The following is a 23,214-nucleotide window of genomic DNA, read 5'->3' as shown; positions in this document are numbered from 1 at the left end:
TAAATATAAGCACACTTCATTAATCTGTTTTTTTTTTGACTGCAGACCATTTTTGTTCAGTCACAATTTTCTTGCGCTCAGTTTTCTACAGCTGATGCCTCTGAACACTCCTTGTTGGTTGTTTTTTTTCCTTCTCCGATTCCTACATTTCCTTTTCATTTTTAAGTTCTTACTGCATGAACTGGAGGAGAGCAGACATGGAATTCTCTCCATTAATTTTGAGAGACTTTTGTGCTGTTTTGCACAAGGGGCTGCCCCCACCTTACTGTTGTTTTTATTACTCTGTTCTTTGCTGTGTTTGCAGATGGGACATCATTCCACACTTCCCCCCCTCCCTGCCTTCCCTGAGCCTTGGGAACCTGTATAAGAGCCCCTGGTGTTTGTTCTCTCTCAAAGGTGCTTTTGCTTGTGACCAATTTTTTTGTTGAATGCAGCCTGTAATTGTATATTCATGTGAAACTCCATCATGCCACTACAGACTCCCTGTGTGGGAGTGTATGCAAATGACAGGACAAGAAATGAGCAATAGTAGGGCTGGAGGTTTTTTTCTGCTTTTTTTCTTTCAAGTTTTTAATATTCACCTGTTTTCATGGGTTTATTTGAACTTCAGTGAGTTGAAAATAAACATTCTCAATAATGAGCATTTCTCATTCACTGAAGGACTTGGTACTTCCTAAGCACCTGAGAATAAGAAGTAGCATGAAGGCTGGGAACTGGAGAAATGCATTAAATGCTCTGTTCCTCATATCTGCCATTTTGCATTACTCTTGATAATCTACTTGTTAGTAGTGTTACATAAATGGCAGATTCCAATCTAGATTTGACTGAGACCAAACTATGCCCAGTTTTCCCTTTGTCACTGATAGGACATGTTGTTTTCTGCACATATTCCCAAAATTCTCAGTATTTTGAGGCATCTGCACAGCCCTGCAGAAATTCCAAACAAGAGCAGCTTATTGTGGGAAATCATGGGCAGAGTGGCCTTGCTTCTGCCTGCCAGTTGAATGCTGGTATTGCTGCCCTGAGGACGGCAGTACAAACTAGCTAACACTAGTATATTTCTTTAGGAGACAGAAGCAGAGCTGGAGTATCTGTACTCTAAATCACTTTTCTATCCTTTTTCGTTCAGGCTGAGTTCAAGAAGAGTGTTCATTCTTCTCGTAGCAAATTAGTCCCAAGTTTTTAGGACTCATTTTGTAGGACTTCAGGTTCATGCTAAATTTTCCAAAGAAACTGATTCTGTCCTGTCAACCTGTTTTACTTTCTGGCCACCATGACATTTTAGTTCTTCTACTTGCTTCCTTTTAAAATATTTGATATGACAGTGTCTTCTAATTAATTTGCCAGTTCCGCATCATGGCTGATGAGATGTATCAAGTGCTTGTTTTCTTGAATTTAGTTTGTAAGTTTGCTTCACAAATAATCAGTGGAGAGGAAAGGCTCTGAAAATGTTTGTCTTCTCTTACAGCACTTGAAGAGAAGGTATGGTTATGCTAGAGATACAGTGTGACTGTTTGGGTTCAGCTGATAGCAAGCAAACAGGTCTGTGTAAGATCTGGCTGCTCTTTGAGTCATCTTCATACTTAAAACCCACTCTATTTAAATGGATAATTTTATAACATGCAGTGAACAGACATCACAGCTCACTGGTGAAGGAGGAAGATTCTGATCTCTTCTCACTTTCCCCAAAAGATACTGCACTTCATTTCTGCTGGCTACAGCATTTTTTTCACAATTTTTGGAGGTGATGGTAAGGGGGGATAATTTTGTGCCACTTCAATTCATTAAATTTGCTTAATGAAGAGTCTTAGTGATCTGATGTAAGGGTGAGGTGAGACCCTTGAATCGAGTGTAGGAATGGGCTGCAGAGAAGGAAGAAGTTAAAAGGTAGGAAGAGGAATTATGAAACTCTGCTACCTTTTTTGTTCTGTTTGGTTTTACCATGTCTCTATGTGTCCTTGTGGCCGTTAGTTGCTTGTGGAACTGGCTTAGGGCTGATGATGTGGAATGAACTTGTTGGCAAATTCTTACTGTTGTCAAGAATGGAGAAGGAATGTTTTACCTACAGTGTCTCTCAGAGGAAGGGCACAGGCAAGGGAATATGATGTTACATGTTGGAGAGGCACAAACACCTGCAGGCTTCCCCCCTAAACACATCTTAGTGTGGTTCTAATGTGGCACTTGCACAAAATGAGCTGGCCCTCCTTCCTATTTATACTAGGGTGCTTATTCCTATCTTTTCCCTTACAAACTGGACAAAACCCAAAGTGATACAATTTTCTGCTGGTTTAGTTTCCCTGTTGACTCATCAAGTAGTTATACAACTGTTAATGCCACATGACAACAGTAGTAGGAATGATCAAGAGACTGAAAAGCAAGATTCTACTTTATGGTAGCAAGCTGTGCTTTGATTTGGCAAAAGTGATGGTGAACCATGGTCTTGGCTTGGGTCTTCAGTTATTAGGAGCAGCATCTGCTTCTCTGCACTGACCCCTCAGTGGTGCTGTGGGTGAATGTGTTGGGAGAACTGCATTGAAAACTGACTTCAATTTGACAGTCCTTATCTCTGGTGGCTGGTGGCTTTTTTTGATGTCCATTCCAGTTCCCTGTTCTTATTTCCCCACATGATCTCACCAACAGTGGTATGAGCCCAGCTAAGTCTGTCATTTCTTGATGTTTGTTTTACAGGGATGATGGGGATGCTTGTTATCTTCTCATCTCTTCTTTGTTACTGGTGCAACTATCTGTGTGTTCATGTGGTTGCTTGAAATGGGGAACTGATCCAGGTTAAAAATAACTTGTGTGTAACTTCTTTTAATGTGTCAGAAGGATGTCTGCCCACGGTCTAATACCACTGCTGCTCTGCAGAGCAAGTGATACTCCACAATATTGTGGAGTTTGGGATACTGCTGTGCACAACGAAGGTTAATACCAGGAAAAAGGTTTTAGATTGTAGAAGAGCAGATTTCAGCTCACGCAGGGCTCAGTTGGAAGGGATCTCGTGGGAAACTTCCATGGAGTGTAAAGGAGGAGCCTAGTAAGTGCTGGGAAGCTTTCAAGAACACTCTTCTAGATAAGCAAAACTGGTTCATCCCCTCTAAAGGCAAGGGAAGTAGGCAGAACAAGAGACTCCCCTGGCTTAACTGTGAGCTTTTGGGTCTGCTCAGAATCAGAAGGGAAATGGATCAAAGACGAAAAAATGGAACATTACTGATTGAAAACTACAAGGGCATTGCCAGGGTATGAAGAGATGCTGTTAGAAAAACAAAAGCTCAGCTTGAGCTGAAGTTGTCTAGAGGTGTAAAAAACTTGAAGAAAGGGTTCTTCAGATATGTTAACCACAAGCAGAAACAGAGGCATAGCATTGGCCCACAATTAAACAGGTGAGATGAACTAGTCACAAACAATGCTGAAAAGGCAGAGGTCCTCCTTCTACATCTTCATTACCTCTGTCTTTACCAGTGCTGTTGGGTCCCAGGCCATAGGAACAAAAATCCAGGTTGATGCAGATGGCGACTGTCAGTGAAGGAGGAGCTGGTGTGTCAACTATTACAGGAGCTTGACCCATACAAATCGATGGGCCTGGATGCCATCCACCCTAGTGTGCTGAGAGGGCTGCTGATGTCATTGCAAAGTGGCTCTCCATAATCTTTGAGAAGTTGTGGAGCTTTGGAGACTTCCCTGAGGATTGGAGGAACCCCCATGTATAAGAAGGGTCCAAAGGAGGACCCAGGTAATTATAGACCCATTAGTCTCACTTTAGTCCCTGGGAGAATCATGGAGCAAATCCTCCTGGGGACAGTCACAAGTCTATTGAAGCACGTGATTGGAAAAATCAAACGTGGATTTCCCCCTTAGGGGCAAATCCTGCTTGACAAACCTGATCACCTTCTATGAAAAAGTGACCTGCTTGGTTGATGCAGGACAAGTGGTGGACATTGTCTACCTGGACTTCTCCAACACTTGTGATATGGTCCCCCACAGTCTCCTCCTGGATAAATTGACTTGTTATGGCCTTGGCAAGTGGTCTGTGCAGTGGGTGGGGAACTGGCTGACAGGCTGTACCCAGTGGGTGATAATAAATAGTTCCTTCTTGAACTGGCAACCGGTTACAAGTGGGGTCCTTCAGGGATTGATATTGGGCCCAACGCTGTTTAACATCTTCACAAGTGACCTGAGTGTTGGGATCAAGAGCACCCTGATGAAGTTTGCTGATGATACCAAGTTGAGTGGAGAGGTTGATGCTCCAGAAGGGCAGGTCACCCTCCAGGATGACCTAGACAGGCTGGAGGAGTGGTCTAACATAAACCTTATGAAGTTCAACAGAGAGAAGTATAAGGTCTTGTACTTGGGAACACATAACTCAGGAGTGCAGTTCAGGCTGGGATCTACCTGGTTGGAGAGCAGCCCTGTGGGAAGGGACCTTGGGAGTCTTGGTGAGTAACAGGCTCAACATGAGTGAACAGTGTGCTGCAGCAGCAGAGAGAGCCAACAGGATGCTGGACTGCACCAACAGAGCATCACCAAAAGAGATAAAGAAGGCATCTCACCCTTCTCGGTGCTTGTCAGACCACACCAGGAGTGTTGCATTCAGTTTTGGCCCCTACTCTGCAACAAGGATGCAGACTGGCTGGAGAGAGTCCAGAGAAGGGCCACAGGGATGATCAGAGGACTGGAGAATCTGCCATATGAGGAGAGACTGAGAAAACTGGGTTTGTTCAGCCTTGAGAAAAGAAGGCTTGGGGGAGACCTTATTGCAATGTTCCAGTACTTAAAAGGTGGCTACAAAGAAGATGGAGACTCCCTATTTACAAGGAGTCACATGGAAAAGACAAGGGGTCATGGGCACAAGTTGCTCCTGGGGAGATTCCGATTGGACATGAGGTAAATTTTTCACCATGAGGATAGTCAAACACTGGAATAGTCTCCCAAGGGAAGTGATAGATTCCCGCACATTGGACAGCTTTATGTCTCAGCTTAACAGGGTGCTGAGCCACCTCATATCAACTGTAGTATTACCTAGAAAGCTTGGGCCAGATGATCCTTGAGGTCTTTTCCAACCTGGCATTCTATGATACTTGACAATGTTGTCATTGTAGATCACTCCACATGAAGAAGAGTAAATTATGTATGGACTTACTAGGATGTGGCTTCAATGGCATTCAGGCTGGTATAACTGCAATGCTGGAGAAAAAAAGATAGTTAATCATTCTTTGCTCCCCCTAAGCCCCCCAACCCCTTCTTCATTATTTCACTTCTCTAGTATCCTAGTGACTGAATTTTTGGAAGGTGAGTTGGATCTGGATTTCTCCCCCCCCTCTCCTTTTTGTGAATGGAAGAGAGAGAGAAAAAGGTAACTTTTTTAAGGTTAGGTGGTTTACAGTGTTGGTGCATTTCAGTAGATCTGATGTACAGAAGATGTTGGGAACTCATGCTGGAAGGATATGTGTAGAATTGTGCCTCCAGAGAGCTTCCTCTTTTTAGAAACTACCAAGGTACCAACACTTAATTTTTTAGGAAAATGCTGTCATCAAATGGTAGTCTGAAGAACTAGAAGACATTCTCCCTGTTTCCAGCGGCTTCACAGAAACAGAATTTTATCAAAAGATTAATTGCCTCAGTATTTCTTCTAGAACAGTACAGTCCTGTCATGCCAAGTAGTACAATGGTGATAATTACTTAGTTCCCTTAACTTTCATCTTACTGAAGTTTTTGGTAACTAAAAATGAACTTAAATTTCCTACCCAAGTCAACCAAATGTTGTATCTAACATTGTAGTCTATCTCCAGCTGTAACATTAGAAAATGGCATTCAGGGTTGTGACCTGATGGTGGCTTTCACTCCCTTCCTGCTTCCTCAGCATTGGCATTTCTTGTACTACAGGTGTTGGAGGCTACATCTACAGTTAGTCCGTTCAGTGCCCATATAAAGCCCATAAAATTATTTCATCTGTTCTTGAACCTGCTGGTACTGTCTGCTTTCACAACCTTTTGTGACAGCAAGCTCAGGTTCAGTGCCTGCTGAATACAGAGGTACATTATTCATCTGCTTTAAATAGATCGCTTACGGCTTTTATCAAATTACCTCCTAGTTCTTGTACTGCAGGATTTGATAACAACAGTTCTGCATTCAGCTTGTCCCACTACTTTCCTTTTGTGGCCTTTGTCTCTCCAAACTGATGAGACTGCCCTGTGAGGCAACTGCTGAAGCCCCAGGAGCATTTCACTCGTCTTTCTCTGCATTTCTCCTGACTGTGTCCTCCTGAAGGTGTGAAGATCAGAAGTGCACAGAGTCCTCTGTGCCTGGGTGCTTGAAGCTCTTGCAATGTGGCAAAATGGTGCTTTCTGTCTGGTTTGCAGTACCACTGCTGGTGATGCCCAGCATTTGGTGGCTGCTTTAGCACATTTGAATCTGTGCTTTAAGGGAGATCTGCCAGCAAAGACTTTGCTTCTCTTTCCTGAGTTGTAACTTAAAAATTAACTCTAAGGACAAAATGATTTACAATATTTACTACTTGCCCAAAGTCATCCTGGTGAAAATGTTATGGAGTCACTAACTTAAAGTATATTTCATATCTGTAATTTTTTGTTGTGTCAGTTTGGAGGGAGGTGTACTAAAGTAAGAGGAGTATGGAAATAGAGAAAAATCTGTTACTGCACAATGTAAACATGTGAATAATTTTAAATTTCTCCGCTGTTATTCTTTAGCCCAATTAGAGAAGTCTGAAGGAAACTGTCTGGTCAAGGTTAAAGAATAGTGCTGAGCAAGCTATAACCATGGGAACCAGTGTTTTTAGATCTTCCTCAAATATGTTAAGGAAACATTCTGTTCCAACCAGTTACATGAGCTGAATCATGAGGCATTTTGCTGGGTAAAATAAGGTAAATACATAGCAAAATATTCTCTGATTTTGCTTGATAACTCCAATGTGTCTATCCAGCAAAATTCTGAATAGTTTGACTGCTTCAATAGGATTTTTTTGAATGCAAATTCACATGCCTTCATCCCTTTCTATGATTTGGTGGAGTCTGTTAATGCTTGAGGCCTGCTTTTTAGATGCAAATCTATGCAAGTCACCTGCATGTGTTTTGGGCAGAGTAGATGATGGCACAGTAAAAGCAGAGCTTTGAGAAGGAACAGAATCTGGTGGCAGATACTGTAGGTTCATGTTGCTCCAGCTGGTGGAGCTGGAAGTCAGGGGCCCCCAAGACCTGAATACAAGGCAAACAGTCCGTGTATCCTCTACTTCCTGCTGTGTTTTGTTGTTTGTTTGTATTCATGATAGTAGTTGTCTGTGTAATTGAAAATTCAAACTTGGAAAGCGTTGTGTGGGAATATTATACTTGGAAATGCTACTTACTCAATTAGAATAAAATAATCTCTTGAGTGTAGATTCTTGGAAGATACAGTTTTGCAAATAGGTCTTATTTGTATCCGTAATACAACTGCTGTCTTAGTCCTAGGTAACATTTATGGAAAAAACTGTTTTCTTGTTTTGGAGGTTTTTTACAGGCATTTTGGATAGTGCTCTAGTTCCTTCACTGCCCAGGAGTAAGCTTTCTTAATACAGATCAGCAGCATGAACAATACCTGCAAGCCTGATGTACACTTGAGAAAAAAAAAATGCCTTGGGAGAGGTTTTTGGTGGTGGTGTGCTCTGTCCTGAGAGTGGTGGGGCTTATCAGTATGACTGCCAAAGCTGGGCTGCTGTGTTGGAATGATGTTCTGTTATCCTGGAAAAGAAATCCCCAGGATACGATTCCTAACACTTAAGCAGATTAACTGTGTATAAATGTTGCAATTGAAATAAAGTGGCATTCTGACTACTGCATCACACAGTTAATGTAGGAAATCCTCTTGGCTGAATTGTCAGCTTCCGTGCTGTTTCTTGGTAGGCACTTAAGTCATTATTTCAAATGGACAAACAAAATTGGATTTTTGGTTGGGGAACACCTACCCCTTCTCAAGTTTTGTCTAGCCTGCTGTGTTAGAGACTTGATGCTTTGAATCTTTTCAGAAAGAGGGCATGGACAGTTCTCCTTAAGCTTTTGTCTAAATCAGGAGTTGAAGACAAGCTTGCTCTCCCCTGAGATAGTGGTGATTGAATTTACAGTATCAGGCAGACTTATGCCCTTTGCTTGGAGCCAGACATGATGAAAGGGCCTTGGGCTTCATCTGCTGTGGGCTCTGACTAGCATTGCAACTGTGAGTCTGAAAGTTTTAATATTTCAGACTGTGCTTGATAAATAAAGAGAGAGACCCCAAACAGAACTTCCAACCATGCTTATATGTACTGTGTTCTTTTTCCTCTGCTATTTTATATATAACCTGCTAGCATGTGGTCACTCTGGAGAATAGTACTTCTCTTGTGTTTATCTGTTTGTGGTATCTGAACTTCAGCCAGGTTATCAGCTTCCCTTTTTCCACTTGTATTTAATTTCCTCTGACTATAGAGAAACAGTGTACTTCTAACAAGATATTTTTGTCTTGCTCAATAGGTTGCAGATTCAATCTATGCAATCTATAAGTCTCCTTATATAATTAGAAGTTTATTTTTTAACCTCCATGCATGACAGTCTAGAGTGTATATTATATTAAGCCCAACTTTTAATGGGTTAGGATTTTAACTTGTAACTGAAAAAATGTGGAGCATGATTTCAGCCTGAAGCAACTGCCAAATAATGTAATTCAGGCTGCAGTTGTCAGTTTGCTGCTCTCAAAAAGGGAAGGTATAACTCTTCCTCAGTGCTTACTCTGTTCTTTTTCCCCCACCCCTTCCCTGTGGTTCCACCATCTTTCCCAGCTTAGCACAGATGCCCAATCCTTTCAGAGCTGCTTTCTGTTTATTAACATGCTGGAAAACTCTTTTCCTGCCAGAGCTGTTTTGTGCCAGGTTAGTGAGAGCCTACAACTGACCCCTGAAACAGGTCCCTTCAGTGTCTGAGTTGGTACAGGGTAGGAGAAGGGAGCACATGGGCAGAGGTGTGATGAGGGAGGAAAACTCTTTGGACCTCCTGAAACCATAATGTAGCCTTCAGACACAAAGCCCGGTACCTCATGTTTGCGATGGAGTAAGAGTGCTTGCAGAGATTCTTATTGTGGCCCAGATGAAGTGACTTAGTTTTCTAAACCACAAACTAATATGTACGTCTGATTTGGTAGCTTGTGCTAGTTGGAGCAAGAAACATGAGAAACCTTGAGCTTAAAGTTACGTTGCTAAAAAACTGGTACTCCTATGTTTAAGAACAGTCTATTTGCTTAGCCCCAATATTTTCATAAGGATATTGATTAACTTTCACTCTGAATGTTATTGGTACACTTCAAGTTGTTCAAGTGTTGTCTGATTCTCTAACTGTTTTTAGTGTTGTTGCATGCTGGTATTTGCCATCTTCCTATAAAAGGGATAGAATCCTGGATGCATGTGTGCATGCACATACTCTGGCCTAACACAGCTGAGATTCAGTGGGTTAGCCTAAGATGTTGATGGAGGTAGATTTACTGACTGCTGTCTTAAAGAAATTACTTTTATTCAGTTCCACAAATCCAGGAGGTGGTAACAGTTTAAGCCACCACAACTGTTTGCAAAGTGGGTTTGTTTCAACACTGATTCAGATTAAACCACACAAATGTGCTGTTGCCACTTCATACAGATTCCTTATACATGATGAACCGTAGCTAAGTCTGGTGCTGTTTTACTACAAGAGGAGAAAATCTGGCACTTCGTTAGCACTGTGGGAAGTCACCCTGTACTTAGCTGCTCACCCTTTTTTTGCCCCTCTCTTATGTATAGCCTGGCTGGCCTCCCTGGGGCTGTTCTGACAGGAGGAGACTGCTAAGGATTGCAATGAGTTAGCTGCATATGTAAGCAAAGATGCTGTAAAAAATCTTCTCTCTTGTAGCTCCTGTGTTGTCTGGCACTTCAATTATTTCAGTTAGAGTGAAGAGGTGCTTGTGGGTGGAGGGTGATCTTGCATATAGCTAGAACCAACTTGGGTACTAAGAAAGAAACAATGTACTAGAGCTTTATTTTGGAACTACTTGACCTGGTTTCAGGCAAGATTTATCCTGTTTTTAGCTTTTTGGATGTGAGATGTATCTGATTGGGAGTGGGAAGGATAAAATGCAATTGGGAAAAAATTGCCTTAGAAGAAATACACTTTTATTTGGCTGAACACCAGCCTGCAGAAAGCCTTCAATGTGGTCTTTAGAATAAAATTGGCTCTTATCTCTCAAACTGTTAGGGATTGCTCTGATTCCTTTGATGAATTAGGGTGATGGCTGATGAACAAGCTATTGAACCATGAAGGGGAGTTGTGACTGTGTGTTGTCCTGTGCATGGTCAGTACCTGTTTGTTCATCATGCTGGGTACTCTGTTCTCTTAACTTGTATTGAACAGGAGGTAGCTGGTTGAGAGAACAGCAGGCTCCCCTACACATACCACAGGAGAAGACAATGCGTGTTGGCATTGACCACAAAGCTGCCAGGATACTGTAAGCATAACCCATAGCTTACACCACGGCAGCTTTTTCATCTACCCAAAGCTTTAGTTTAACTGAACAATTTACGTGAGCTTAACCAAAAGAAAATGTTTAATGCTGCTTCTCTCTGCCAGCTGGGTGAGGAGAATGACTTCAGGCATGTTTGAACTTTACTTACTGCTAACGGTGATGCTTCTTTTGCTTTGAGGGCAAATGCAAATTCGTGGTGGTGGGTTGGTTCCAGTGGTTTAAGTCAGCATGTTCTTGTTATAGAAAATGGAGAGCCAGTGGGATAAATTTTAAATTCTGCAGATGTTTAATGACAGGTTTCAGCAAACTTACGAACTCTTCAACTATGTAGCATGATACCAGAGCCAGACACCAAGGACAGTATATTTCAGAGAAATAGTTAGAAGTTGCCAGTGGGAGCTAAACTTTGAAAAACATTAAGTAATTCTTGAAAGAGCCCAGATTTGTTAAGTGCAATGTAAACAGCCACCTATTTCTTGTAGCTAATCTTAGTATGCCTTGATGGGGAAAATATTGTGTAGATGTTAGCTCACATATGAAAGAGGGAAGTTTTTGCAGGCAAACAGGGGAAAGTACTGTTGTTGGGTTAGTGTGGCATTCTGCTCAATGCATATTTCATCTTTTTATGTAAGTCTTAAATAAAACCTTTTGGATTTTTCTCTTTCAGAATCGTAATGAAATAAAAAATGGAGCAATCCTTCGGTTAACAACATCTCCAGTGAGTTACTGTTCTGTTCTTCTCTCCCTTCAAAATGAAGATTTTATTAGTAAATAATTGTTAAATATGTATGTGTTTTAAAGCTTTAGCTACACAGTATCCCACAATCATCCTGCAAAGGAGGATGGTAGTGTGCTCACAATATGACTGTATGTGTTGTTTTGGTTTGTTTGGGTTTTTTTGCGTTATGGGGGCAGGAGTGGTATTTCTGAGCGACTTTTAGTGATAGGCTTGGCACAACTGAGTGGTTTTCTCTCATTTCTCTCCCACTGAGAGCAGCTTTCCTGTATCAAGATACCTCTGCTTCCCTGCTGGCATTGCAGCCCCATTCAAGTGCTCCTTTTCTGCCCTAGAGCTCAGAGCCAAAAGAAAGGGCTGGAAGTTGAATCATGGAGAGCTGGGCAGCTCAGGTCAGAGTTTTCCTGCTCTCTGCAATTGTCACATTGGGATTGTACTGGTTTTGTTGTATTATTTTTTCAACACCACCTTCTTGCCAGCTCCTCAAAAAGCACAGCAGAGTTTCTGGTTGCCTTGTAATGGCCTGTTTTCCTGCTGCAGTACTGTTCCCACATGATGAAAGCCACTATTAGTCCCAGAAGATGTATGTCTAAGGCAGCAGCAATCCCATTTCCTTGCTGACAAATGTAGTGTGCCATTAAAATGGTTTACCTCCTCATGGTGGTGTTCTAGCTTCTGCAGATTCAGAGTATTCTTAGGGTCAAAATCTTCGACCCTGTACTGCAGCTTATTTGAACAGGCAAGATAGAGCTGTGGTGGTCTAACTTTTGGCTTCTGTTGAACCTGTTAAGAGTGGGGTCAATTGCTGCGATAAAATGTGAAAACTTCTATCTAGAAGCCATGCAGACATTATAGGGATGGTTTTGGATGGTCACTTCTCAGCTAGTAGGGCCTAGGTTCAAAGTAAAGAAACAGGGACGTGTGTGTTGTTACTAACTTCCCAGGTTCTCCAGGCTTCATAAGCATTTCCACTCCTCCCCAGCCTGCTCGATCTGATGATGACTTACATTGGACTTAGGAGGTAACTGAATTTGTATGCAGGTTAGTGTATAAATGGAAAATGAAGAACCCAATATGGAAACATATAAAAGCCTTAGGTTTTTTTAATAAGTGACTGCAATACTAATCTAGAGGAGGGTAGCTTCGTAACAGAAAGCACTTCTAAGCAGCAGACAGCTGGTCAAAGACAAGTAATTTTCTTTATCCTTCTTCATCCTTTTTAGTGGTCATTGTTTACAGAGCTTTACAGTCATAAGAATAAAGAGCATATTAAGACCATGACTCCATCAGGGTCTATGTGACTCCAGAATCTCTTGCCATGTGTCACCAGAACAACCTTGTACATGGGGAAACCACTTGCTGGTGAAGTAAACACCATTTGATAGAACTTCCTAAGAAAAGATAGCCCCAGCAGAAGCTTCTCCTGACCTCTGGGGCTTCTTAAGAGCAAATATCCACTCCACTTGAAAAAGAACTATCTACTGCCCAGACTTGGGATTTCATAGAATCCAAATGTCATCTGTGGTTCATCAAGAACCAGTGTGGTCCAAACAGACTGCATCATTCTTTTGTGTAACCACAGCACCAAGTGACAGCATGAGATGACTCGTGGAATCCTTCCCTCTCTCAAAATCCACAACTAGTTGCACCATGCAAAACTGAAGGGAGGCTATGCTGCTGTGACTGATCTGTGGAAATGCCTGTCTGTCTGTCTTTGTTGTCACTTGTCCAGTTGGAAACATGATCTACAGACACAAAAGACAAATCTTGAATTTATGAAACTTTCTGCTAATACCTATGGGTGGGACGGTGCCATTTTGCATAAGACTCTTCTGCTTTTTCTGTTTCTGTGTTGATGTACCTCAGGGTCAGTCATCCAGGAAAGTAGGGTTCCCTGGGATACTGAGGTGTTACCTACCAAGTTACGGACCACTCTGGGACTGTCCTGCAGTTACAAATGACTCAGCCATCCTCTTACAAAATAGAAGTCCAGTCTACTTTCTACTCTCCAGTTTTGATATTTATCCCCAAACCAATGCTTCTTTTCAAATTTTCTGGCATTTTAAAAGAGGGTTTTTTTAATTTTTTCCCGGGATCCAGGAGGGAGGCTGGGAGAGGGTTTTTTTTACTTTTTTCCCGGAATCAGGGAGGTAGCTTGGAAGAATGTTTGAGGACTAGTTTGGTTTTTGTCAGATTAGAGAGTATTTGTAGTTTTAAAATAGACATAAAACAAAGTTCTGCATGTTCCCACCCTACAATAGTATCTTCACTTTTAAGGTATGGTCAAAGTGGTCATCACAGAAGTACCTAAAATAGATAGATTAAAGGCTTCCAAGCTGTGGTTTTTAGGCTGGTGATCCACACAGTGCTTGTCATTTACCCTGAAAAGCTAACAGGACATCTGTTTTCATTTTTCCTCTGGTAGTCTATATGAGAGCAACAGTAGCTGGAGGAGATAATGTGAAGAACAGTCTATGTTATATGCTCCTGCACAATGAGAAAGATGCTTTCCTAGCTGCTAGAGCTGGTGGGAAATGCTTTTCTCATCCTGTGAAAATACTAAGATTATGAATTTTTTCCCCCTTTTTCTGTGTAAAATACCAGTATAAAACTGAAGCTATTTCCCTTTTCTCCCAGGAGAAGAAGAAAATACCGAAAATGCTTTTTGAAGAGTTGGAGGAGTTAGAAAAGGAGAGGGAGACTGAGAGAAATTAAGAGGAGCCACATGTAGATTATGTAGTGTCTGGGATGTGGCCATGTAGTTCCAGAAAGGCCTGAGCTACCTACTTCCTGGCTATTGTGTGCTACAAAAAATCTATCCTGATCTTCACAAGCCTTTTGAGGAAACTTCTTTTTCCTTTGAAGAGTTGAGATTAATCATTTAGACCAGTTCTGATTGCTGTGTGAACTTAAAATGCTTGTCTAGTTCTTAATTTTCATGCAATTTATTACCATGACAGCCAGTAGCCTGGCTATTCCTGTTCACAGTTGCACGCTGCAAGTCATAGAAAATTGGGTGTGAAGGGTGAGATATGATCTTTTTGAGTTCTGTTGTCATCAGCCTCAAATTGTTTATTGCTCATGTGCCCAGAGCAGGTGCTACTGAAGATTAAAAGGAGGGAGGGGAAAAAGGCAGTTTTATCTAGAAGCAGTAAAACAGCATTTTTGGGTTGGCTTTTTAAAACTAGGATTTGAAATTAACTCCCCCAATATAAATGATAAAAAAAGTCTCTTCTATAATCTCAGATTTAGATTATTTTGTGTGTATGTAATAGGGATCTCTCTGAAAATCATTGTTAATACTGGAAGGGCAAAACTGCAGTTATGGTGAATTGCTAAATCCATTATAAATGCTTGTCTTCAGAGATTTACAACATGTCTATTTTAAACTTCTTTGAGTTAAAACTTTGCAAAAGCTAGTCGATAAAGCCTGATGGAAATTAGAACTGCCTCTTTGTTTCAGTAAGTCTGTTTGCTAAGTTTGTACCATTCTCTGAAAGGCTGTTTTTTTCTAAACAATGCTATTTTTTCCTCTATAAACTACTCACCACACAGACATTCTGTTTCCTAGGTAACTTGAGTACAGATTGAATTTTTCTCATATTATCTTTGTTCCTATATCATCTTTCTTATTTATTTTTGACCTTTCCTATCATCTTTCTTAACAATTCTTTGTGCTATTGAAAGTTTTTGCAGTTGTCTGTGACCTGTTTCCTCCTTTGATTGTTTGCATTTCTGAAGGGACTCATAAAAAATTTCTTATGTAACTTTTCTTCATGTTTTAACATATGTGACAGTTGAAATGCCAGATTGCTATTGTTTGTTTTGTGATACCTTATTCCAGGGAATGGTGGATAGGTATTTCTATAAATGAGCTGTAATTACACCTGATTGTGAGGCTGTTCTGAAAGGACTGTTGTGTCCTGCAATGCAGCAAGCAGTGTCCAACCTTTTAGTGTGTGCAACAGCAAGATTCCTTTGATTGGATCCTATAAAAATCCTCATTCAAATGACTGAACATTTTGAAAGGATGCTAAAATACTGGGAAAATTAAGCTGAAGGAATTGGCTTCTTTTTTATTTAATGGTTTTCAAACAAAACTGATCATTGGTGCACTTGCTTTTTGTTTTAAAGTAGTTTCTTGGACACTTAAAAAGCATTGCTTGCTCATGAACTATATACTATAAACTCTGAGTCAATGGGTAGCCTTTTCTAATGTGTTGTTTATGATGCCTGATTTTGGTTTTGTTGCATGTCATTCTTTGATCCCCTAGTTGGAGATTGATTGAGTTCTCAAACCCGTGAGTTGTTTGTAGGCAGCTGTATTAGCATTTCTAGCATGAACAATCATGTAAGTAGGGGTGTTCCTTAATTGGCATAGTGTTTTCCCTGGATGCTTCTACAGGTGTGAGCAGCTTGTTTAAGGGGTGTTCCTTAATTGGCATAGTGTTTTCCTTGGATGCTTCTACCGGTGTGAGCAGCTTGTTTATGTGTGATGTGCACAGACAAGGAAGTGTAGAGTTGTTTTTTTTTATCCTGTTTCTACTTATGCATCCGAATCCTCTATCTTTGAGTAAAAGTTTGGGAGTCTAGTCTATAATCTTCTATCTATAGTTGCTTTAACATGTGCTCAACTGATGTGGTGTTCTTCAAGTTCAGTAAATGCATAAATATTTGCAGATATAACCTACTGTTGTGATTATGTTTATAATGTAATGGTGAATTAGTTGTTATTGAATCCTATACCAGGAGCACTGACCATGGATCAATGAGCCACTTTTGTCTTTGTCTGCTCATAGTACAAGAGGAAGATCTGGGAAGTGGAGTTGTTCTTTGTCTTTTTTGATCTCATTTTTTTTCAGGTTTCCAAAGGCATATTTTGAACAATAAGCAAAAAGGATTGTTTCAAATGCTGTAAGAGGAAAAAATGCTTCTCAAACATTCATAAGTGGCTACTGACTGCATAGACTTATTTCAGGCATATTTACATAATACAAATGGCTATGCAGCCATAATGCTTTTATTATTTAGTACATGACACTAGACATGACCCTTTCCCAGTTCATCTGTTTCTACCTCCTTCATTATATATACTGATAGTGTAGGACTTCTTGGTGTGTTATTTATACAGGGCTTCATAAGTAGAAGTTGTACTTGAGTATTAGTGTAAAAGTGTTAACAATCAGTGGCTTTACTATTTAAAATGGAATCTCATTGTGTGCCTGGCGTAAGATGCTCATCAGCCTTGCAAGGTCTGTTGAATCTGATTTGTGTGTAATGATGATTATGGATTGTATCCACTCCTCCATCACTTTCCGACATTATGTGCAATTGTAGGTGAAGTGACACTGACAAGCCAGGAAACAGCAGCAGTTTAAGCCACTGCAGTGTTTTAATACTGAGTGATTTCAATTAAACCACAGAAATGCACCTGTTTTCTTAGTACAAAACAGTATTTGGTACTTATTGATGGTCTGTATGCCCTTCTTCTGGAAGAAAGTTGAAAAATGTGATTAGCATCTACAGGGAAGATCAAAATAAAAGTATTTTATTTGCTTTCTGTAAAGGATAAATGAGAAAGCTGACTACATAATAGCAAAAATGCAATTTACTCAGTTGCCCAAATATGTTCTATGGCACATTAATGTCTGATAGTGCTTGCATTTGGAATCTGTGTCCTCTCTTCTTTCACAGAATCAGAGAAGTATGCTAATGCAGGCAGCATGGGGAACAAGCAGGAAGAGTTAGAGGTCAGTGTGCGGGCTAAGGGTTATGATCTGGTAGCAATAATAGAGTCATGGTGGGACAGCTCACATGACTGGAATGTGGCCATGGATGGTTATGTGCTTGTTAGGAAAGATAGGGCGGGGAATCATAGAATCATAGAATCTTAGGGGCTGGAAGGGACCTCGAGAGATCATCTAGTCCAACCCCCCTGCCAGAGCAGGGTCACCTAGAGTACATCACACAGGAACTCATCCAGGTGGGTTTTGAATGTCTCCAGTGAGGGAGACTCCACAACCTCCCTGGGCAGTCTGTTCCAGTGCTCTGTCACTCTTACAGTAAAAAAATTTTTTCGGATATTCACCTTGAACTTCCTATGCTCCAATTTACACCCATTACCCCTTGTCCTATCACTGGTCATCACTGAGAAAAGCCTAACTCCGTCCCCCTGACACTCACCCCTTACATATTTGTAAACATTGATGAGGTCACCCCTCAGTCTCCTTTTCTCCAAGCTAAAGAGACCCAGCTCCCTCAGCCTTTCCTCATAAGGGAGATGTTCCACTCCCTTAATCATCTTTGTGGCTCTGTGCTAGACTCTTTCAAGCAGTTCCCTGTCCTTCTTGAACTGAGGAGCCCAGAACTGGACACAATACTCCAGATGTGGCCTCACCAAGGCAGAACAGAGGGGGAGGAGAACCTCTCTTGACCTACTAACCACACCCTTCTAATGCACCCCAGGATGCCATTGGCCTTCTTGGCCACAAGGGCACATTGCTGGCTCATGGTCATCCCATGCACCAGGGACCCACAGGTCCCTTTCTCCTACACTGCTCTCCAGCAGGTCAGCCCCCAACCTGTACCAGTACATGGGGTTGTTCTTCCCCAGATGGACTCTACACTTCCCCTTGTTGAATTTCATCAAGTTTCTCCCTGCCCAGCTCTCGGGTTGCTGTTTTTTGTATTCTCTACAGAAGCCCTGAATACGTCTGGTAATGAGTTACTTTCAAAGTTTGCACAAAGTATTTGGTGGCAAAGAAACTAAATTTGATCAGTAGAATCCCTTGTTAGAATGGTTTTGGGATTCCTAAGCTCCAAGTGGCTATTTGAGTCTCTAAGCAAGTCACATCTAGGATTTAGATCATTAGTTTTCTTTTTAAGCTGACAATCTCATCAAGCTGCTCCTTTTAAGAATTGCTACTCCCTAAGGGCAACCTTTCTGGCTCTACTTGGAGCAAGTTGTTTAAGACTAGACATGAAGCTTATGCCTCTTTGACAGCCTTTTGAAATGCTGGAGCTTCAACAGCATGTCTTACAAGCTTCTTGTCTTCCTTCCTTTCTAAACAGGAGAGCAGTTCCTGCTGTCTTTCATTTACTTGACCAGCCGTGTTTCTGTTAATTCCTTCATAGTGGTAGTCAGTTGGGCAGATTTTATATATTTATTTATTCTTACCTGAATGATACTTCAGTAAGAGCAGAGACATGGCAGCCAGCTCTGATGTTGCTTTAATGAGCAGTGCTCTCTGTCCATCCACTGATGGCTTGTAAATCATTAAAATAGCTCCCTGGTAAGTACTCACTGTATTTCATCTGGGTTTCATTTTTTAATGCAGTCATAAGTGAACTGTACATCCTGTGAGCACCTATGAGTGCTATGGCAACAAGAACAAGGAGGCTTGTGAGATCTTCATGGTATTCACTGAAGCAATATTTTTACCCATCAGGCACTTGTGATGATAACAGCCAACATTACTTTTGGCCACATTTCCAGTGAGACATGTAACAGAATTCTTGCTGAGACAAATATTTGTTTACCCTTTTAATCAAGGTCTGCTTTGCCGTTTTAAGTTCTTTTCTCTTTCAATAGTAGAAGGGGTTTATTAGATGCAGTGTCCTGCAGAATGTGTTTGATGCAAGAGAAGTACAGCTGTGTAGAAACTTTGCTGATGGGGTATTAGCATTGGCGTAGTCAGATAAAGCCTGTCATGTTAGTGACCTCCCTTTTATGTGTTTAAAACAGGGCTGAACCACTTTTGTATCAGAGACAGTGCTTTATGGATTTCTGTGCTCTGCAGAGGGGACCAAGCTGTCTCTGCTCTAAGATTATTTTTTGGTTTTAGTGGGGTGAATGTCAAAGTTCTCACTGCCTTCAGGGGAAAGAGGATTACAGTATCTCTGTCGATAGGTTAGTCCCACTCATGCTGTTCTGCAGTCTAGGTGAGCTGTTAATGCACATCCCTGTACTGGTGTTCTCAGTTTTGGTGAGAGGTGCAGGGATGTCTCCTCCTGTGCTTAGTATTGATTTATGTGTGAATCAGAGTGGGTGAAGGAAGTTTTGTCAAAGTACTCTAGTACAAGCAGCTAAAAAAATTCAGAGCAATTACTGCTATTACAGGAACAAGAAGTTCCACAAGAAGCCAACTCTTACCTCCCCAAATGACCTCTCTCACCAAGCTGTTTCTGCTCTAGGCATCCTACTGTAACAACTCAGGAAGACCCAAACCATCCTCAGAACATTATTCTTCTTCAGTGTACAGGCAACATCTGAATTCCTGCCCACCTCAGAAGAGAAACAGTTCAAAAAAATCTTCAATACTACCATGGCAGCTCCATTTCCCTGACTGGTTGCTCAAATATAACCTTAAGTTCATTAAGACCTGTCCGTGTGTTTTCTTCTGCCTTGCCATGATTCTGGAAATTTACCATCCCCACTATCTGCCTACTGAAGGATACAGTTCTGCCAACTTTTTAGGGGTAGTGGGTCCTTTTGAAAGCTCCTGGACTCAGTGAGAATGAAACAAATAGGAAAGGTGAACAAAACACCTGATTCGGGTTTACAACTTCCTTCACCCACTCTGAAGAAAGAAAAGAGTTGGAGGAAGTATTTTGTGGCTGTTATGGAAGTTGGAAGTTAGTGGAATCTATTTTTATTTCTTCCATAGGTTTTGGAAAATGATTTAGCCTACCAGCTGCATAAGTTTGAGAAAATAATCTTTTAGTACCATTTGGACAGACATTGCCTTACTGTATAAGACACTATTTCCCCACTAAAACTCAAACCAGTTGGGAGAGTAGGTAGCAGGGTGGCAGAAAAAGACCTTTAGGATGACAGGATTCTTCCTTTTTACAGATAATGCAACTGCACCATCCAATATTTGAGACATAGAAAAGCTCAGGACTAAAGATATTATTCAAGGCTGTGTTAATGGAAGATGTCAACCATACCCATATTGACTCAAAGATATTTCCTCCCCATACATGCTTCTTACAACACAAGTTCTTTCCAAAACCTGATTGGAGACCATGCATTATTTTTTCTTAATAAAAAATTGGTAGCAACAAACCTTGCTGATCTCAAAATATATCAGGACATTTAATTTATTAATGTTTGTGAAGCAATCAAAGTTAGACCTGTAACAACACGGCAGTGTTTTTTCTTGTGTTCCCTGTTTAAATGTTCACTTGCACTGAAAATGTCTGTTATCTCAGGATCTTGATCTGCAGAGATGACCGTCTCTTCAGCATTTATTCATTACTTGAACAGAAAAGGAATTGTCTTCAGCACAGCCTTTTCTTATATTTTTCTTCTCCAGCTGAGGAAAAATAAGCATAATCTCAAAGAAAATAATTCTCAGCAAAATTTTCCATTAATTTAGTTTCCTAATGACACACAGGTTCTCCTTTGCCTTTCATTTCATGCAGGTATGAAGTGAATTTTAGGAAATTTAATTTGGCAAGTATCTCTATGTAGTGAGGAGGATTAATTTTCTAAGAAAAGTATTGGCTAGCTAGCTATTAACTGAAGCTTTTGGGTATTGTGTTCAGGTAAGTGAAAGCATCAAAGTGAAAACGTGAGATGTATTTTAAATAATTTGCACAGCTAAAGAGAGGGACAGTTTTAATATGCATGATTTAAATATCCATTTAGCTTTTTATCATCAGTGTTAATTTTGGATTTCACTGCTTCTTCCTGTATTTGAAGATTAATGGGCAGAATAGCCTAATACATGTGGATCTTGAACTTGCATAAAGACACGTGAGTGATAACATCATAGTATTATGTGGGAAGTAATTATTCCTATTTTTCTTCTAAGAGATTACGTGAGGTTTTCAATTGATTGTGAACAAAAGGAAGAGGGGGAGGAAGGAGCAGAAGGCCTGAATTTGGTCTCTGCTGACAACCTGCTTAGGAAAGTACATGGTCCTCGTTGTTAAAGGTCATGAGAAGTGCGTAAACTGAGTAAGCGTTGACAGGAAAAACAGTGCTGCCATCATTACACTGAGATTGTCTGAGGCATTTGTTTTATTTTCATTTCTACTTTGATTGATATGACACACAAGCTCCTCAAGCTAAAGGCTGTCTTCTGTAATGCTTACATTTTGCTTGAGACAATGAGATCTCTCCATTGCTCAGCATATGATTCTGCAACAAACCAAATAATTATAGGTGATAATAGACTAATACATGAGTAATATACGTTTGTAAAAAAAATTTCATATGTGAGCTACTTAATGATTTCTGAGCACGTGAGCATTAAGTATCATTAGTATTAAACATGGCCATTGTTCCCCCATGTGCTAATGTTTTATTCACTATTGCCATCGTAACAAAAGCTTTTTTGTTGTTTTTGTTTTGTGTGTTTTGTTTCTCACTTAGGCTCAAAATGCACAGCAGCTCCATGAAAGGATCCAGTCTTCTAGTATGGATGCAAAGTTAGAAGCACTGAAAGACTTAGCCAACTACTCACGGGACATTACGTTTGCACAAGAGTTTATAAACCTAGATGGAATTTCCCTCCTAACACAAATGGTTGAAAGTGGCACAGAGTAAGTATTCTGTTTACAATCTGACAATGGGTATTTCATGCCCACTTTCTGAGTACCTGAGGTATTTCTGTGTACAGCTTCCAAGATTATACAAAATAAAACAGCTGAAGAGTTCGGGGCTGCTAAGATAGTATATTCATTATCAATGGGAATATTTTTTAAATTTCCATTTATGATGAATGGGCAGGTGGGGGTTGAGGGTGAGCAAATTAAGAAGTGAAAAAGTACCCTCTGTGCCGTAGAGTTCTTTGGGAGGCTGTGGTTCTAGTTTCTTTTCTGCCCATTGGAATTTAGATAAATCATTCATAGTATATTTAAAGGCTGATTGTTAAGTGATATAATCTGAAAAATGTTTTAAAATTCATGTTACTGAAAACATGTGGAGCAAAACTCAGTGCTTGCATTATTTCCAATTTTATTGTTTTAATTCTGGCTGGGGTTTTTCAAATGGCAATGGCTTTTTGAAACAAAATTGAAAGCTGTCATCTGAAAATACCTTTATTATTTACCACAACATCTTAACCAGTTTTCACCATTGGTGAAATTCAGGACCATAGTCCTGAATATGTATCTGCAGAGGATACAGGAGAAAAGTATTGAATGAATTGTTGCACTATTAAATTATGTACTAACAGTTAATTATTTCAAGTAGGTTTTTGCTTTCAAGTAGAAGTTTTGGTGTTTTAGCATTTTGCAGTCAGTATCAACAACTACTGCCCATGGAGAGATGAACAATACCTGCACCCTTTCCTGAGAGAGAAAACTCTCTTACTTATTCATTGGAGGTGTTCAGTCTTGTGGACCAGACTGCAGAAGTAACTTGCTGAAATCAATCCAAATCCTCTCAAATGTGCTCAAGTTCCCTTGGAATAAGAAAGTAAATAGTGTTAGTGCGTAAAGCAAAAGTAGTAAGCAGGCTTTGAAATGCAACACAAATTGTCTCTGGTGGTCCCATAAGAGAGATACTGGGGATTTTCCACAGCAAAATTAAGTACTTTTTAGAATCCAGTAGTCCTTAGATTGGGAAATGTAAAAGCACACTTTCACTGATCCCTGCCTTTTATGTGGTCAATGGTTTATTGGACTTTGAATCCCTATTGCCTAACCCCAGCTATATACTGGATTTCTAATAGCTCATGGTTTAATTCTCTGTGTTTCAGGCTTATGGTCTTCACTTTTTTTGCAGTGATATGATCTGTGGCAGATATTACACCATTAAAAAAATATTTTTTAAAAGCTTCTAGTTATCAAATTTGTCACCTTGTATTTGTATAATATTTGTTTAGGGACCAAATTAAATTTAAAATCAAAGACAGGCTTAACTTGATGTAATCATATGCATGCATTTGCTTCAATAATTAGAAAAATATACTGAGTGGGCAGGCTCACCTATGCCTATGAAGATCAGAACATAACCA

At 40.4% G+C, this 23,214-nt stretch overlaps 1 protein-coding gene across 2 annotated transcripts in view; it reads left to right on the top strand.

Annotated features, from left to right (window-relative positions):
• ELMO1 (engulfment and cell motility 1) overlaps positions 1 to 23,214 on the top strand; it is a 268,680-nt gene that overhangs the window by 18,872 nt on the left and 226,594 nt on the right. For both annotated transcript variants that reach the window (XM_010002153.1, XM_010002154.1), the window contains exons 4-5: positions 11,177 to 11,227; positions 21,627 to 21,796. In XM_010002153.1, coding sequence (XP_010000455.1) covers positions 11,177 to 11,227; positions 21,627 to 21,796 — 221 coding nt within the window. The remainder of the gene's footprint in view (positions 1 to 11,176; positions 11,228 to 21,626; positions 21,797 to 23,214) is intronic.

The sequence above is a fragment of the Chaetura pelagica genome, unplaced genomic scaffold (genome assembly GCF_000747805.2).
Source record: "Chaetura pelagica isolate M959 unplaced genomic scaffold, ChaPel_1.0 scaffold417, whole genome shotgun sequence".
Lineage (NCBI taxonomy): Eukaryota > Metazoa > Chordata > Aves > Apodiformes > Apodidae > Chaetura > Chaetura pelagica.
The sequence above is the reverse complement of the archived record's forward strand: the minus strand, read 5'-3'. Positions and strand labels throughout refer to the sequence as shown.